This window comes from Diabrotica undecimpunctata, chromosome 1 (genome assembly GCF_040954645.1).
Source record: "Diabrotica undecimpunctata isolate CICGRU chromosome 1, icDiaUnde3, whole genome shotgun sequence".
Taxonomy (NCBI): domain Eukaryota; kingdom Metazoa; phylum Arthropoda; class Insecta; order Coleoptera; family Chrysomelidae; genus Diabrotica; species Diabrotica undecimpunctata.
Window position 1 is genome coordinate 188648164 of NC_092803.1, and position 19294 is coordinate 188667457.

The 19294-nt window shown below is 33.9% G+C and overlaps 1 protein-coding gene across 2 annotated transcripts; it reads right to left on the minus strand.

Annotated features, from left to right (window-relative positions):
• Positions 1 to 321: 321 nt before the first annotated feature.
• Positions 322 to 4813, minus strand: LOC140441805 (sorcin-like). 2 transcript variants are annotated; one of them, XM_072532731.1, is made up of 4 exons: positions 4691 to 4805; positions 4564 to 4623; positions 2552 to 2770; positions 322 to 959 (listed from the first exon to the last, which is right to left on the minus strand). In XM_072532731.1, exons 1-4 carry the CDS (start codon positions 4725 to 4727, stop codon positions 388 to 390), a joined length of 888 nt encoding a protein of 295 aa, XP_072388832.1. In that variant the 5' UTR covers positions 4728 to 4805; the 3' UTR covers positions 322 to 387. The 2 variants fall into 2 exon arrangements, with proteins under 2 accessions (XP_072388832.1, XP_072388840.1); XM_072532739.1 differs by lacking the exon at positions 4564 to 4623 and having other exon boundaries at positions 4691 to 4813.
• Positions 4814 to 19294: the final 14481 nt, after the last annotated feature.

Genomic DNA, 19294 nt, shown 5'->3' on the forward strand with positions numbered 1-19294 from the left:
TTTATCTGTGCCTTAGAGTCTCTATATAGTTCTTGTACAGCATTTATCAATGTGTGGTTGATGTTAGATCTTTTCAACGTTGTCCACAGTTTTGTTGAGGGGATGTTGTCATATGCTTTTTGCAGGTCTACAAAAGTAATATGAGTTTCTAGATTCTTAGCCGATCTTTTTTCTATTGTTTAAGACAAAATACGTTATCGGTGCACGATCTTCCTGCACGGAACCCGCTTTGATCTTCCTCTTCATTGTGCTTATATTCTTCCTCGATCATATTTCTCAAAATTCGTCCATACAGACTGTATTATATTAAAGATACTGAGGTTTAACTATAATAAATATTCACATAAGAAAATAAAATAAACAGTAGTATTAATGACAATTATTGGGTTACAAACATCTTAGAATCAATTCCAAAAAGTCTTCATATTTAATATTTATATTTCCAGTATAATTAGGATCTCGACGCTTAAATTCATCCGTAAACTTTTGAATTTGTATACAGGTTACAATATACTGATCCAATGACATCGTTTTTGCTTCAGGGTTATTTCTGGTAATTAGAAATCTGATAAAGTCCGGAGAAAAATGTATGTCCATATGCTTCAAAGCGTAATCCAATTCTGCTTCACCAAGAAACCCAGAATTACCTCTATCATATGTGTTAAAAGCATTTACCCACAGTTTAATATGGTAGTAAAGGGTTTCAAACTCCTTAATGTCAAGTCCACCGTTTTTATCCAGATCGAAAAGCCTTACGACAAATTTACAAGCTGAATCGGAGAATTTTTTACCCTGGAATATCTCAAACGCTTGCTGAAGTTCTTTGGAAGATATTCGGCCCTCGTTCTTCATGTCCATTGCTCGGAACCATTTTTCTACTGCTGGGTGGATGGTTTCCGCTCTAGCAATTGTGAGTGGTGGAGGTTTGTACCACTGGTAAATTTTTTTGTCCCTTAAACCTAAAAAAAAAATCAAAAAAAATTAGTTAGTAGTTTTAGCTAAAAATAGCAAGACTATTGAAATCAGATAACATACATAGAATTAAAAGAATGAGATACTACTAAAAAAGAAATAGTATTAAATTCTTGACTCAAATTGAAAATCAGTATTTGATGGACTCAATATTTGTTTTATATTATATTATTTCTTTAGGAGTCAATCAATAGCGGAAATACAGAATAAAAGTATAAAGAACATTCTATAAAACCATAGTTCAAAGTATTTTAGAGTACTAATTAGAAGTAAGTGTGCGGGAAGCTCGATAAAGATTTAAGAGTTACTTGCAACAAATCACATTACTTCTATAAAATAGACAATTCTATATCCAAACCCATACATATAAGAAGGGGCGTTCGACAGGGATGTGTGCTTTCCCCTCTTTTATTGAACATTTATTCGGAAGCCATATTTCAAGAGTCTTTGGAGGATGCAAAGAGGGGAATCAAAGTGAATGGAGTATTGATCAACAACATACGATATGCTGATGATGGTGTCTTAATTTGTGACAACATAGTCGATCTTCAACAACTTGTCACTATAATCGGAGAATACAGTAAGCGAATGGGATTAGAGATTAATACCAAAAAAACCAAATTTATGATTATCTCCAGAAACTTGGATGCACTTGAAAACTCCACCATAACACTGAATACTGAGTCCATTGAAAGAGTGAGTAAATTTAAATACCTGGGATCGTGGCTTTTTGAAGACTGGGCATCGGACAGGGAAGTAAAATGTCGCATTGAGCAAGCTCGACAAGCTTTCGTAAAATTCAAGAAGGTACTGACTTGTTCAGAATTCGATCTTCAACTGAGACTAAGGTTTACTAAGTGCTACGTGTGGTCAGTGCTGCTATATGGCGTAGAGGGCTTGACACTCAAAACGAGGGATATAAACAGATTAGAAGCTTTCGAAATGTGGCTCTATCGCCGTATCCTAAAAATACCATGGACAGCGAAAATCACAAATATAGATGTCCTTAAAAGAATAAACCAAGAACGCCAACTTTTCGAAACCATCAAGAACAGGAAAACGGCGTATCTAGGTCACATCATGCGAAATGAAAAATACCAGTTCCTCCAACTTATAATCGAGGGTAAAATTGAAAGCAAGAGAGGAATGGGATGCAAGAAAATGTCCTGGCTCCGAAACATAAGGCAATGGACAGGGATTAATGACATACAACCTCTGATACATATTGCAAGAAATAGAGAATTAATGGAAAATGTGATCGCTAACATCTATTAGTGCTATTGCATCTGAAGAAGAAGAAGAGCAACAAATCAGTAATAAAAGGTAGCCATTCAAAATATAAAACTGGTAGCCACAATGGTTAGTAAACAAACTGGTAGTCAGCCAAACTGGTAGCAAACATCAATAAGAAGACCAAGACAGAACTGGAATGTAGCTCTAGGTGATGCTATCAGAAATATATGGAAGATATTGAATAAGGAACAAAATAACAAATGAAAAAGTAGCAAAAGATGAAGACTGATATTGTTTGAAGATTTTAAAAAGAATTTTAAATTAAAATATATTATTTTAAACCTACATTCTGGTAAACCTGATAACATCCATTTATCTTGAGCTTTGTTCGAGTTTTTAAGCAATCTTTGTCTCTCCGTTTCCCGCTGATTCATCAACTCACGATAATCGACATATTCAGGTTTCTCCAATAGCTTTCGTTTCAAACGTTCCCTTTGTTCCAATAAGTGATGGAGCTCTAGGTCGTGGCTATCAAAGTAATCTTCACTGCTCTTACGGGTAGTCGCTGAAACAAAAATAAATTAGATAAAAGGGAGAAAAAGATCATACTCTAAAGTAACAATTTCTACAATTGTATTATGTATTTATATAATATATATATATATATATATATATATATATATATATATATATATATTAACGTACTCCAAAATTTTGCAAAAATATCAGACATTTTTCAGGCCACCCCTAAAAGTTAGGCCACACTTAGTTCAAGAATGTGTATGGCGTGTTGCGTTTGATGATATTGATGTTTGACAATATGTATTTGAATTGTCAATATTTTTCTTTTATGATTAAATTGTAAGCAATAAATTTTACTAAATACAACTACTACTACTAAACTGAACAATAAATATTACTTTGTAAACAATAAATTATACTGTTTACAAAGCAATAAAGTTAGAGATATGTACTCAGTTGACGAAAAATTGCAATAATATTGTATTCAGGCAATGGTGCGAGTACTGCCAGATCTTTATTTAACGTAAGATATTCTAATACACCCCATGTCAATTCCAGGTTATACAACAATTCAAAGAATTTAAATATAGTTATACTGTGATCCTTATTCCTAAAAATAATTATGACCATTTTTACATAAAACCATAACAAATGATCAAACAATCCGCCACTTTTTACTACACAGTTTCCCAATCGATTGTAAAATTCCCGTCTAACATTAGACTGAACGAGTGGCGTTATTTTTTGGCGAACACTCTTCAATAATTCGTATTTTTAATGCTTCAATATCTGTCAATTTTTGGTCACAATAAATTTGTGATTTTAGATGCCTCCAGATAAAATAATTGTTTGGAGCTAGATCTACCGATCTCGGAGGCCACTTAATGTTACAGTTATACAGTAAGGTCCAATCAAACAATTACTAAAGCTGTTTTTAAGGAATTCGTTAACCTGCCAGTTGTGCGCAGAGCATCCATCAATTTGAAACCAAATTTTTTCTTCACCTGGAGTTATTTCTGCAAGTCGCGGTAAAATATCTTCTTGTAGCAAGTCTAAAAACTTTTTTGAATTTCAATTTTCTGCATAGAAAAATGGTCCAATAATATGGTGTCTAAATATTCCTAACCAGACATTTATTTTTCTACGATATTGGGTGTGGCTTTCAATATTATCTTTAGGCTTTCTTATTGACCAAGTCTTATAATTTTCAACATTTGTTTAAATATTTAATGTAAATGTACATTCCTCACTAAACAAAATGTATTTTAAAAATTGTTTCTCTGCATTAGCTCTCTCTAAAATTTCATAACAATATTCCGCTCGTCTCTCAGCATCTCCTTCTCATAGTTCTTGATGACATTGAAATTTATTCCTTTTCCAAATTTTTAAGGCCATGGAATTATAAATATTAAACTGGTCTGCAATGGTCCGAGAACTTATTCTAGGATTTTTTACTACTGCTGTTAATACATTTATTTCATTTTAATTTTCTAAATTCTCGAACGAAGCAGTATAAAATATAATGTAGATCTAAGACTTAAATTAGAAAGCCAGTAGATCGGCCGATGAATAAGCAGTACATAAGAGATGACAACTTGTCCATTCCACTGATCACTTTTGGAAGAAAGGGAGATATGAGAATGAAAGTTGAAGTGACTAGACAACTGGAATATACATAGTAGAAGATCTCTAAAACGACGACGAAGACATGATATAAATATTGAGCATTCCTAATAAATAAGCAGTATTATAGCAACACTAACAGAAACATAATTAAAATAGAAAAGTAAAAGAAGTCTTCGCTGTTCTCATATCTTATTGATTAAATGTACTTACAATATGATTGTGTGATCTTATGTATTCTGTCTTCTACGTTCAAACTGCAGCAGCTATTTGCTAAATAAGGAAAAAATTACTTAACTATATCTGCATTAACACATTATTTTGAGATTTATCCACTTACATGAGTAGTTCTCTTTGAAGGAAGATTGTTCACTCATAATTTTTTAAAGTATTTTGGTTAAAAATACGATGAAAAACTTCACATGTGATTTTTAATGACACTTGAAAAATTTGACAACTTTTTATACTTTACAATAACAATTTTTGACAACTAATGATAGTCCAAATTCTTCTTTTTTTACACTTTTTTTTTAGAAGACAGCCTCTACAGTAGTCCGGCGACTGTATGGTGACATTTTCTGACAGTAGCTGTGTGTTGGGGTAATTATCACCCCAAATTTAGTATATTAACCAAAATTTTTGCTTAAGATACAGAATAAAAAAAATACAAAATTTATAAAAAGTAACCAACAACCTTTGTTTAAATAACATAATTAACAATTTGTTACACATTCAGAATAAAAAAATAAACAATGTTCAAGACAAAGAAAAATGTCACATTACAGACATTTCTTTTGACCCAAGTAAAGAGGCTACTAACACTATTTTTTTTCTTTGGGATAAAGGACACCAAAGATGTGTCTTTTTTAAATCCGAAAATTGCGTGGGTTTTCAGCTCTGTTTTTGGTATTTAAAGAGGTTGTTGAAGATATAAATAACTACCGTCCTATAACACTCCTCAATGTAATGTATAAACTCCTAACAAAAATTTTAACCAATAGATTGATGACAAAATTCGACGGATACCAGTCGAAAAAACGAGCTGGTTTTAGAAAGGGATTCAGCACAAGTGACCATGTACTAAGTATGAAAATACTTATAGAACGAGCAAATGAATACCACATTCCTCTATATATAGCGTTCATAGATTTCGAAAAGGCTTTCGACAGTGTCGAACATTGGGCAGTGAAAAGTTCTTTGATTAACAGCAGAATTGACCACAGATATACGGAACTAGTATATATATATATATATATATATATATATATATATATATATATATATATATATATATATATATGTATTTATAAATATAAGGAAGCCAAAACAACAATTAAAGTATATGAAGGAACAAAATCAATACAAATAAATAGAGGCGTGAGAGAGGCTGACACAATATCACCGAAACTTTTCAATCAGGCTCTGGAAGATATTTTTAAAAGATTAGAATGGGAAAAAAAAACTATAAAAATTTGTGGACAACGCTTGAATGTAGAAGCTGGAAAGATAGGCCTTAATATGAATTACATCAAGACCAAAATCATAACAAATACAGATGAAGACATCATAATGAGGATCGGACAAGATGAAATAGAACAAGTTCAGGATTATATATATCTGGGCCAAACTATAAAACTTAACAAAGAAAACCAAACAGCAGATATAAAAAGACGAGTTAGACTGGTATGGACGGCATTTGGCAAACTAAGCTACATTCTTAAAAACAAAAGATATTTAGCATACCTGTAAGTGTATCTAAATAACTAAATAACAAATTCCAGAGTTAGCATTTCAGTTACAATTGCTTAGCAATCGCAGAGAGGATCTGCATCTTTAGATTGATTTTTCAGACTGTTTATACAAGCAATATTAGTCGAACTGAAATTATCGTATAGCTTTTACTGAAGTGATTTGGCTGTGTGATGATAATGGTCCATTTTGGTCATTTATAATTTTTATCCAATATCCAAGGTTCTGTGCGTTTTCAGCACTGTCAAATCTCTGACTACTGGACTACAAAAGTAGTAGGAAGATTCCAGAAAAAGAGTTTCAATAGTCATCATCTATCTAGATTAAAATTACAAATAATAAAATTAATCCTGACCTTACAAAATCAGCCCAAAAATCGAAGTCCACAACCCATATCTTCAACGTATCGACTTATAATAATGCTGGTCCTTCTGTTAACCCAAGATCCTACTAAATAAAATATTACATATCAATTCTACAAACATCCATATTGTAATATAGACACTCGTATTCATGATGGAATATTTATCAACCTATTTGAACAAAGACTAACGTGGGAAAACAATACCCGAATGAAATACAAATTTATTTAAGGGCCAAATCTAAAGAGGGCTTAGTCAAATAAAATCGAAACAGGACAATGTTTAAGTTGAAAAAATACAAACAGCCGAAGAATAGACCACTCGATGCTAAGATTGTAAGAAGTTTGTTTTACAAAAAAAAGCGTGTTTACCTACAGGGTGAGTGTCAACATTGGGTAATTATCGAAACATCGGCTTTAAAAGAATTTTTTGTATGTATTTTCAATATCGGCGAACTGAAGAAAAAAAAATTAAAATCAGAGCAATTAGGATTAATAAATAGATAAAATGTGTAACAATCTCCATTAAACATTGAAGATATAAAATAGACGCTAGTAATTTTATAAGAATAAACTGGATTTTGTCTTTGATCCTAAAAACAATTGGATGTCTATTATGCTTCAAAACAAATGCTGAGCAAAAACTAGAGCACAAATAAAAAATTAACTTAAACATGTGTATAGGTGATGGGTATCAGATCAATACATTTCTACGATCCCGGTAGAGAATACGTCTACTTCAGAGAAGCAACCCTACCCACGCGAGACGTGTTTTGCTCTTAATTCCTTATCAAAAAAACCATACCCACTATTTTATCTTTCTAAAATCTAGGCAGCAGCGATCATTATTATTAGCTGGAGCTGCTGGAGCAGAGGACATGATCCTAGATCGGCTTGAAAAAGGAGTACCACAAGCTTGACTCCCCTGTCATACAATCAACTACAGCCCACCAACAAGAAGAACCACAAATGAACCAAACAACAAAAAGAGCTCCACGGCATTAAAATCACAAGATCAGAATACGACGAGGTACCAACATCGGAAGGACTAATAACAGAATAGCACCCTGGGAAAAACGACTGCTAAGGAAAATTGAATTACTACGTAAGGACATTGGACAAATAATGGAATACATACGAGGGATGAGAAGTAGAAAAATCATCAAGAGAGCTAAAGAAATATTGTTTAACACTCTAAGATACTCACGACATAATCCAGAAAACAACACCTCAATAACATATCAACAATGCCTGGACACATTAAAACAAAAACTCTATGTTTATTCAGGCCGCCTGAGGAGATACAAAGTTAGCAACAACCGAAAATGCAACAATATACTTTTTGAGCATGCAGAGAAGGCGTTTTAAAGAAAACTTAATTCCGCTGTGGAAAATGAAAATAAATAATATCCAAGCCAAGAATAAATTCAAAAGTTTTGGGGAAATCAAAGTTTAACGCCAGCTACTCATAACACCAATGCTGGATGGATTGAAGACACAACGTACAACTGTCAACATTACAATAATATTCCTTACGAACCCTTTACCACTAAAGAAGTCTCAAATACTATCAAAGAGCTTCATAACTGGAAATCTCCTGGGCCAGACGGAGTTCAAAACTTCTAGTTAAAGAAGTTTTGGAGTGTTCATGAGTGTTTGTCAGTGTTGATTAATTATATTATCTCTAATTTATAGAAAATACCACCATTTCTTACACAGGGAACCACTTATCTAATACCGAAGGATCAAACCAACATCCAAGATCCAGCCAAGTACTGCCCAATTACTTGTCTTCCGACTTTGTATAAATTGATCACATCCTGTGTAGTCCGGCGTATCTACTAACACTATTCTCTAAACAATATCATAGAGCCTTAACAGGTGGGATGTACTAAGGGTACATGGATATTTCAGAAAGCCATAAAGGGAGAACAGCTCCCAAAGGAATGGACGGAAGCATATATGACATCTATATTTAAGAAAGGAGATAGAAAACGATGCGAAAACTACAGAGAAATAAGCGTAATATCCTCAATAGGAAGATTATATGGGAAGATACTGCGAGAAAAGATAGAGCAAGCAATAAAAGGAAAAATCGGGGAGGATCAGGCAGGCTTCACGGCAGGAAGATCATGCATAGACCACATATACACACTGGAACAACTGTTGGAAAAGAAAAAAGCAAGAAATAGAGATATATATTTGGCATTTGTGGACCTGAGAAAGGCGTATGACTCTGTACCAAGGTCAGAATTATGGGAGGCAATGTACAAATTAGAAATACAGACGAAACTCATAGAAGCTACAAAAGCTCTGTATAAAGAAAATAAAGTGTCCAATAAAATGGGAAAAAGAATCATAGGAGTCTTCACCACAACAAAAGGGCTCCTGCAGGGTTATTCCAAATCTCCAACCCTATTCAAAATATACTTAGAGAAATCCTTGGCTACATGGAAAAGAAAATGTGAAGGCATGGGAGTACCAGTACGGAACGAATACCTATATACGTTAAGCTTTGCAGACGATCAAGTAGTGATTGCACAAGACCAAGACAACCTCAGCTACATGATGAAGAAACTACAAGAAGAATATACCAAGGCTGGCCTAGATATTAACCTCGCGAAAACAGAGTACCTATCTACAAGTGAAGAAGATATAGAAGATCTACAGATTGATGACAACGTAACAATCAAAGAAAAGGATAAATTCAAATACTTGGGGTTTATAACCACGAAAAAGGCAACAACAGAGGAAGAAGTTACACAAAGATTAGGACAAACAAGAACAGCAATCCGACAACTTAACTCAGTATGGTGGGATAGACACCTAAATATGAAGACAAAATCACAGATTTATAAAACATTAGTGCGAAGTATTATGACATATGGGGCTGAAAATTGGATCATAAACAAGAAAAACAGCAGTAAGATAGTAGCAACAGGGATGGAATGCCTGCGAAGATGCTGCAGAGTAACAAAAATGGATAGGAGAAGTAATTACGAAATAAAGCAAAGAATATCAATAGAAACAGACATATCAACATATATAGAACAAAAAAGACTAAAGTGGTATGGACATGTAAGAAGAACTAGCGACAGCAAATGCATAAAGATAATAACCGAATGGAAATGGTTCCATGGGCTGCAAAGAACAACTTATAATCGACTCAGTCATTTCTAACTAGGCATACACCAAAAAAAGGAACCTTTTTACTGCCTTCATTAATTAACCAGGGTCTTTTCGAGGGGGACTCGTTGAGTCCACTTTAATTCTGTCTAGCAATGAACTTACTATCTTAGCTACTGAACTTCACCGACTAAAGTTTTAGCATCAAGAATAACAGTACTGTTTTGGCAAAGCTTAATCATCTGCTGTATATGGATGATTTAAAATTAGTGGCTTCCACTCGAAACCACCTGGATCAAATGCTAAAAATTGTGGAAACATCCTCAAATGATATCAGTATGCACTTTGGACAAGACAATTACCGTGTATAATGTGACTAAATATAGTCAAAGGAAAGGTTCAACCTGGAGGTTTTGATACGCAAGATAGCCAAAACATCGAAGCAATGGGTAAAAATGATGTATAAATATCTCGAAGTAAAGCAAGCGTGGAAAATTGACCACAAACAAATGAAAACTGAACTAACTTCTGAGTTTGTGCAAAGAGTAAGACAGATAGGGCAAGGTGAGGTAAAATGGGATACTTGGGTAAAACGGGATAGTGCCTCTAGCGGTCTACCAATGACGTCAGCCGCGATGAAAAATATTTAAAACATTCGTCTAATGCGTCTTGGCTTGTAGTTCGAACGCGCCGTAGTTCAAACACCCGACCTCGTGCTCGGACCAAAATATGTGTTTTGACAGGTACCTGATGTAATTTTCGGATCCCACGTTTTTAGCTGTAACTTTTGTTTTAAACAAGTTTTTGAAATAATTTTTGAACTCAGATGATGTGTAGTGCCCTGCACATAATGTGAATAAATTTTTTGAGTGAACCAACTCATATTGAGCATACAAGGTAAGTTTTTTTTTAAACAGCATGTGGGATAAAACGGGAAATAACCGGGTGGGGTAAAATGGGATATCCCGTTTTACCCCTTATGTGAAAATTCTATAGTTAAAACACTTTTAAAAGCAAAAAATATTCAAGTTTGTTTAGGGTAATATAAGAATAAACTTGGAAGAATTGTTTTTGTTTCAGAGGCCTAGAAATTACCAACGAAAGACTGAGCGTCAAAAATGGTCTGAAAAATCTATGGCCAGCGCTCTGGAAGCATTAGAAAAAGGAACGTGGATTTCTAAAAGCATCCAAAAATATGGAGTTCCAAAATCAACATTGGAAAGAAGGTTCAAAGGAAGAAATAAATCATCAGAAGATATAATCATAAAAAAAAACCATCTCTCTTAATCTTGGATGGCCATTAACTCAAAGACCAAGATTAAGTCACTAAAGCAGAAATCCGTAAAAAAAAGAAAATACTTCCAAGAAGATTAAAAACAGTGACAGTAGTGCAGATGAGAAATGCTTCTATTGCAACAATAGATATTCTTCAGACAAAAAAGGAGAAGGCTGGATACAATGCTGCAATTGTAAAAAATGGGGACATAAGGCTTGTGCAGGAGCTGACAGCGATGATGATGTATTTATTTGCGAATATTGCAAAATGATCGGTATTATTATTCCTATTAATATTTAAGCAAAATGTTCGGTATTATTATTCCTATTAATATTGGGTTTTTTGGGTTTAACCCATCGTTATTTCTTACATATTTAGTTAATTGCTCTTTTTCGTTCCTTTTGAATTTTTGAGTATAAGTTGTTGTATTTTGCATAAAAATAAAAAAAATTAAACTTATAACATCCTATCCCATTTTACCCCCACGGTGTATCCCGTTTTACCCACACAGTGGGGGTAAAATGGGAAATTGTATTGGTGTCAAATTTTTGCATATAACTTTTTATATACATTTTATATACATTTATAAAAAAAAATCTTTTTTTGTGCTTTTGATACAAAAATAATGAGTTTTCACTGTGCCAAAATATGAGTAGCCTCCAATACATAGTTTCGGTGTTATACAGCCTCAAACGTTAAGTATCCCATTTTACCTCACCTTCCTCTAAATCAGTTATATCTTAATAGTAAAAAATCTGTTTCAATGTATTAAATACGTACGCCTGTTCTGCGCTTAGCTACTAATTTGGTATTAAAAAGTAGTCAAAAACAGATATATACAGTATGCTATCTAACAATAACAATCTGCTTGTTTAATATAACGAAAAAAAGTACAGAGATCTGAAAATACAAATGAGACAATGGAGAATGTAAAGTACCCACAGTTACTTATCAGTACACAGCCGATATTAATTATCATCCCCACTAAAATAGTGGTGTCAGTCCAAAGAATCTTCTAGACAACATCAAAAAGCTGAGTCTTAATGAAAATATCTATACTCGTATTATGAACATAATTGAAATGAATAAGGCTCTAGGGAGATTTGCATTCTAATGAAATTTGTAATATAATAAAATCCATTAAACCGCTTTTATTAAAATGTTGGGGTAAAAATGTATTGTCATCATAATACGATTCTCTTCTCCAAAAACTCATCAAATATTTTCTTTTATAGAAATAGCGAGCTCACATGTAGAGCAAACAAAAAAAAATCAACAACGATGAAAATATTCCCGACTGATAACAAACGCGTATGACAGACATCAAAATATCGGAAAGACAATTTCCGGCTCCAGTTATGATTGAAACAAATGAGCATCGTGATTGAACAAAATGCGAGAGCATCGCAGCCCGCTGCTGGCTTTTGTTTGTTTTCACAACGTGCGGGTGAGTGATTAGAACCAATGAAATTTGAGCAGTCGAATCAAAACAAAGCGTTTAGCTTAATTGATATAAGGGTACCCCAAATAATCATCTAACATGTAATTATAATCATATTTTGAATACAATGCGATGGGAAATGGTTTGTTTAGAGAGAAAACGATGAATGTTATAAATGAAAAATTGTATTGTGTTTTGAATAACAGTTAATTAAAACAAATATCAATTTAAAGGACACAGACAGGAACAAAGAAATTAAATACTTTTAAAAAACTTCCAAATACTGTGGTAAACTAACAAAAATATCACTGTCAATAAAGTCCTATTCAGCCGCAAGCAAGGAATATAATTTAACCCAGCATGTAAGACTTGGACACCCCTTAAAAATGATACCATATATTAGAGCGAAGACACATAGTGCAATGGTTTGAATTTTCTACCACTTGATCGATATATGTAGCTACAACAAACGGTTCTATTTTGTACCGTCGTATACACGCTGAACAATGTAATGATTCGAGCAATATCTCAGCAGAACATGAAAAGTTGTTGCAGCTATCAGAATTCAGAGAACAAATTGCTGCTGCTCTCGTTGTATTCAGTGAAAAGCGTGTACTTGCCGACCTTCAACATTAAGATCACAATTGAGCTTACCGCAACCAACTACTTCTGGCATTGGAAAAAAGCAAAACATCCCATTGATGACATTCGCTTCGACGGTATTGACCACTTTCCACTTTGGCTCAACAAAGAGAGTGGTAAAAAAATGTAAATTTTGCATAGTGTCGAAAACTCAATGTGTGTGTAGCAAATGTGATCTTCATTTATATTGTTCTAATGCCAAAAAATGTTTATCACCACACAAAATAATGTACACACATTCTTTTCCGTTTGTGTTTAAGTTTATTTTAATAAAATCCATTCAAATGAATAAAATGCTATTTGTAACTTAAAACGGCAAGGGTTCCCTGATGGCCCCTTTACCTGTTTTTACCTGGAAGCCAAACAAAAATTGATAATTACATTTTAATAGCTTTTCTAGGTTTCTTAGGTTTTCTTATATTAGGAATAAGCGATACAAGATGGATTAGCTCTGGCGAACTCAATACAGACAATGGACGAATTTATTACTCTGGAAGCAGCGAAACTCAACACATATATGAAGTTGCTATGATTCTCAGTGAAAAAGTAGCGAGATCAGTAACAGGCTTCGTTCCGATGTCCGAAAGAATTATAATGCTGCAGATATTGACAACCCATGGAAAAATGAACTTAATTCAGATTTATGCGCCAACTGCTGACAAAAATGAAGAAGAAATGGAAAACTTTTATAGCGAACTTCAAAAAACATTACATCTCACAGCATCTAGAGATATAACAGTGATCATGGGTGATTTCAATGCAAAAATTGGCGAAGGAAAGTGCTACCCTAATGTAGGACCATATGGGCTTATGGAACGAAACGACAGAGGAGATCGCCTAATAGAATTTTGCCAGAAGCATAATGGTATAGCCGCAAATACATTTTTTAAATTACCCAAGCGACGCCTTTATACATGGAAATCGCCAGCTGACAAAGACAACAAAATCGTCAGAAATCACATTGACTACATCCTAATAACACACAGATATCGAAACTCAATTCAGGCAGTAAATGCATATCCAGGAGCAGACGTATCCTCTGATCACAGTCTTCTTATTGCCAGGTTTCAACTTCAACTAAAGAAGATGCAAAAGAGCCGCAACAACAATAAACTTAACATACAGAAACTAAAGTCAGAAGAAACAAAAGAATATCTGAAACACAAAATCAAAACAAATCTAGATAGAAACCCAAGAAATAATTGCAACGTAGAACAGCAGTGGCAATTCTTCAAAACCTCTATATTGGAGCCAAGTAAGAAAGTACTTACAACAACCAAATTTAAGAAAAAATAATGGATGACCGAGAAAATTCTAGAGTTGATGAATGAAAGGAGAAAAAACAAAACCATCAATACGATCCGCTATAAACAGCTTCAAAATCAAATCAGAAGAAAAATTAGGGAGGCTAAAGAAACCTACTTCTCTGAAAAATGATGTAAAGAAATAGAAGAACTGCAAAACAGATATGACAACTTTAATCTACATAAAAAAGTCAAAGAACAAGCCGGAGTAGGAAGTAGAAGAACCTCGAATGTATTGCTCGACAAAAATGAAAATATTATATTGGAGACAGAACAAAAACTACGATAATGGAAAGAGTACATTGAGGAATTATTTCATGACCAAAGAGAAGCTAGTACATCTGTAGATAGCCAAACGGGAGATTAGTCAGGGAGAAATCAGAGGTTAGTCAGGCATTAAACTTAATGAAAACCAATAAATCTGCTGGTCCAGATGAATTACCAAGCGACCTATTAAAGTTGGTGAACGAGAAAAACCTAGACATAACAGTAGAACTGTTCAACGCTATCTATACTACGGAAATCATCCCTAGAGAAATGTTGACAGCAGCATTTGTGTGTTTGCCAAAGAAAGTGAATGCCAAAGAGTGCAGTGACTATCGAACCATAAGCTTAATGTCACATACCTTGAAAATTCTATTAAAAATTATCCACGCCAGAATTCACACTAAACTGGAGCTAGATATTAGTGACACACAATATGGGTTCCGCAATGGTATGGGTACCAGAGAGGCACTATTCTCCTTCAACGTGCTGACTTAGAGATGCTTGGATGTTAACCGTCCTCTTTACGTCTGTTTTATAGACTACAATAAAGCGTTTGATAAAGTATAAAATACTCGCGGACTCGCTCAATATCAAAAAGACGAAGTTTATGAAAATTTGTAAAAACATCCATAATACTAACAAAATCTTGACAGTAGAAGGCCAGCAGATCGAAAGAGTGAAAAAGTACACTTACCTAGGAACTATAACAGAAAATAATGACTACACTGCAGAAATCAAAATCAGAATCGAAAAAGCACGTTCTAATTTTATGAAAATGAAAAAGGTCCTATGTGGCAAAAATTTAATATTAGCTCTTAAAGTACGCCTAAGAAAATGTTACGTATACAGTGTACTATACTATGGAGTGGAATCATGGACGGTAAATCTAGACACAATGTTGAACTTACAATTAAAGAAAGAAAGCTACAGTATCTCGGACATGTGATGCGGGACGAGAAGTATGGCATCCTGCGACTTATAATGCAAGGAAAGATAGATGGCAGAAGAAGCATCGGAAGAAGACAAATTTCATGGCTCAAGAACCTGAGAGAATGGTTTGGATGCAGCTCAAAACAACTTTTTAGAGCTACTGCCTCAAAAATTAAAATAGCTATGATGATTGCCAACCTCAATAGCGGAGATGGCACCTGAAGAAGAAGAGGGTTTCTTAATACATTATTAAACTTGAAAAAAATTTTCAACTAAATAGAATAATTTTTAGAATCTTCTGTGAATCTTAGAATGCTGTCTTTAAGTTGTTTACGGCATTATCAATGTTTCTGTGTTTAGCCGCAATTGCTGTGTCATCTGCATAAAGACTAAGAAGTGTTCCTGGTGTTCTTGGAACATCGGCGGTGTATATCGTATACAGTAGAGGTGACAGGATCGCTCCCTGTGGCACTCCAGCCTCCGGAGCTCCGTGTTCTGACAGGACTTGTCCTATTCGAACCCTAAACCTTCGGCCGCCCAAGTACGATGACATTAGCTTTGTCATGGCTCCGCTGAATCCATAGCTTCTCATGGTTAAATCCGTGTTAAATCAAAAGTCTCACCTAAATTTTTTATAAGCGCTGTCATGACCTTCAAATATTGGTGGAAGCTTCCATTTTCATCATTGACTCCACCCAAATTAATCACCAAGTCATCACGATGGCTATTATGCAATATGTTCACGATCTATCCATGCAAACTGTCCAAAACTTTCGGCATAATGTATCTGCATCTTTACTTTGAAGAAAACTATTTTTAAACATACTCGAAAATATTTTAAACAACGCCATTGTGAAAATCTACATTTTATTCTAGATCAACATTCGGTGCAACAGATGCCTAAACAAAAACAACAAAGTCTATTTTAATGCAATAAAAACAATAACTTGTTCATCTAAATTTAATTAACGTTTTCTGATAAACAAAACATCTAGTTCTACCTATTTCTAGTTGATTTTGACTAAAAATAGTTCTAGTTACATTTTCTTCTTTCCTTATTTGCGGTATTCTTGGTGATTTTTTTATTTTTTCTGCAATATTCCTCATCATCTTTTCTCCTTTTTACTTCATCGGTTAGCTCGTCATCTGAATCCATTGTTTCTGATTCTCAGTAATTTCCTGTGCTAGAGCTATTAGCCACTGCGTCACGGGCGCAGTCACGCTCTTCTTCTTCTTTTTCAGGTGCCATCTCCGCTACGGAGGTTGGCAATCATCATAACTATTTTAATTTTTGAGGCAGTAGCTCTAAATAGTTGTTTTGAGCTGCATCCAAACCATTCTCTTAGGTTCTTGAGCTATGAAATTCGTCTTCTTTCGATGCTTCTTCTGCCATCTATCTCTCCTTGTTCTTCATTGTTCGTAACTCTATCTACCCAGGAAACCCTCATAATTCTTCTATAGGTCCACATTTCAAAGGCGTTAAGTCGTCTCATTGTGTCTAGATTTAACGTCCATGATTCCATTCCATAGTATAGTACACTGTATACGTAACATTTTGTTAGGCGTACTTTAAGAGCTAATGTTAAATCTTTGCCACATAGGACCTTTTTCATTTTCATAAAATTAGAACGTGCTTTTTCGATTCTGACTTTGATTTCTGCAGTGTAGTCATTATTTTCTGTTATAAGTATTCCTAGGTAAGTGTACTTTTTTACTCTTTCGATCTGCTGGCTTTCTACTGTCAAGATTTCGTTAGTATTATGATTGTTTTAACAAATTTTCATAAACTTCGTCTTTTTGATATTGAGCGAGAGTGCGTACTCCCTACTACACATTACTATTTTACTTATGAGTCTTTCCAGGTCTTGTAAACTATCGGCTATTATTACTGTATCATCTGCATCTCTGATGTTGTTAACTAAGACTCCATTTACTCTTATGCCGACTGTTTCATCTTCCAGAGTTTCTCGAATTACCTCTTCAGAATAAGGGTTAAATAATAGAGGTGATAGTATGCAGCCTTGCCTGACTCCTCTCTTTATTTCCATTTCTTCAGATGTCTCTTTTTGAATTCGTACTATTGCTCGCTGATTGTAATAAAGGTTTGTTATTAGCCTTAAATCTCTTTCATCTAGGTTTTTATTTTTTAGAATTTCCATGAGTCGGTCATGTTTTACTTTATCAAACGCTTTATTGTAGTCTATAAAACAGACGTAAAGAGGACAGTTAACATCCAAACATCTCTGCGTCAGCACATTGAAGGAGAATAGTGCCTCTCTGGTACCCATACCATTGCGGAACCCATATTGTGTGTCACTAATATCCAGCTCCAGTTTAGTGTGAATTATGGCGTGACTCAATTCAAATTCCCAACCATACCCATGCTGGCTGTGTCCAATTCTGTCCAATTCCAAAAATGAAAATCCGGCCCTGACTATTTGACTTTTTCTATTTATTAATATATATATATATATATATATATATATATATATATATATATATATATATATATATATATATATATATATATATATATATATATATATATATTCTAAAAGATGTAAAAGATATAAGAGCTAGGTTTCAAAAATAACGGGCCTTTTGTATAGAGTATATATAAATATAAATAGAGTAAATTTGCATCATGTCTTTATAAATAAATAAACTATATTTTAATTTAACGAAGTTATTCGGTACTATTTACCAAGGGGAAATATTAAAAAAACCCTTTTTGGAGTACACATTTTGAAGTAAAATTCCCATTGAGGATTTAAAATATGTAAGAAGCCCTGGAAAATCCAGCTTCTCGGATCGATAAGGGCTTTATTTTACTAAAGAAGAGTAGCTGGTTGTATATAAAATCAGATTTAGGGAATCCGCGAGGTGTGAGTTTGTGAGTTCTCTGAATACTCTTCCATTAGATAGTCAGTTTGAAAAGTTGCTAATGCATCAGGCGGCAGTCTATTCACATTTTATGTGTATAAATATTCAAATAATCCTTCCAAATCAGATTATAAAAGTAAACTTCGTGTATGATGTTGTGGTTTTGCATTAACTTCGTGTCTGTGCACCTGGTGTTCTCCCAACGCTCGTGAAATGGTTATCCTGAGGGAAGGGATTCGCGATTGGGCCCTCGATCCAATCCCCTTGTTCTCTTTTGTATTCAACCACAGTATTTTGTCATAAGGCAATAAATTTTGTATATCTTGATTTAGAACTTGAAAGTTTAGTTTGTTTTAGTATACTATACCTATACCATAGAGAACCAGAATTTGAGAAAATATGTAATTGTACTATTAAAAAAATTGCAAATTTTTATTAAAATCACGAAACGAAATCCGAAAATTTCTAATTGTCGAAACCAAATTCAGATTTTTGCTTTAATCTGTGCCTTCTAAGAATTGTAAGGAAAAACAGACGTTGATAAAGATGTAATTAGAGAAATGGGGAATCTTAAATTGCATTCCATAACATATCTCCTCAACTAAGCAAAAACTTTGGCGAATTGATTTCTGGTACTCATAAAGAGTATACCGAAATGAAAGGAAAGACAGTTAAGATTTGATTTCACGTACAGTGCCTCTGTATATCCGCTTATTCGTATTTTATCCTAAAAGGAATCTTCGGAGCGGCTATTTACAAATGCTCTGAACGTGAAAACAATCTTTCCTGTCGTAATGGAAGCAATAATTACAACGTAGTAGAAGAATTAGAGCAAACAGGAAGATGAGCAACGAATAAAAAAGAGTTAGAATAAAACAACAAAAGAGAGAAAAAGATACTAGTCTGTTCAATACTATCAAAAACATATGATAATAAAAAAAGAAGCAAAACTAAAAAATCCAAAT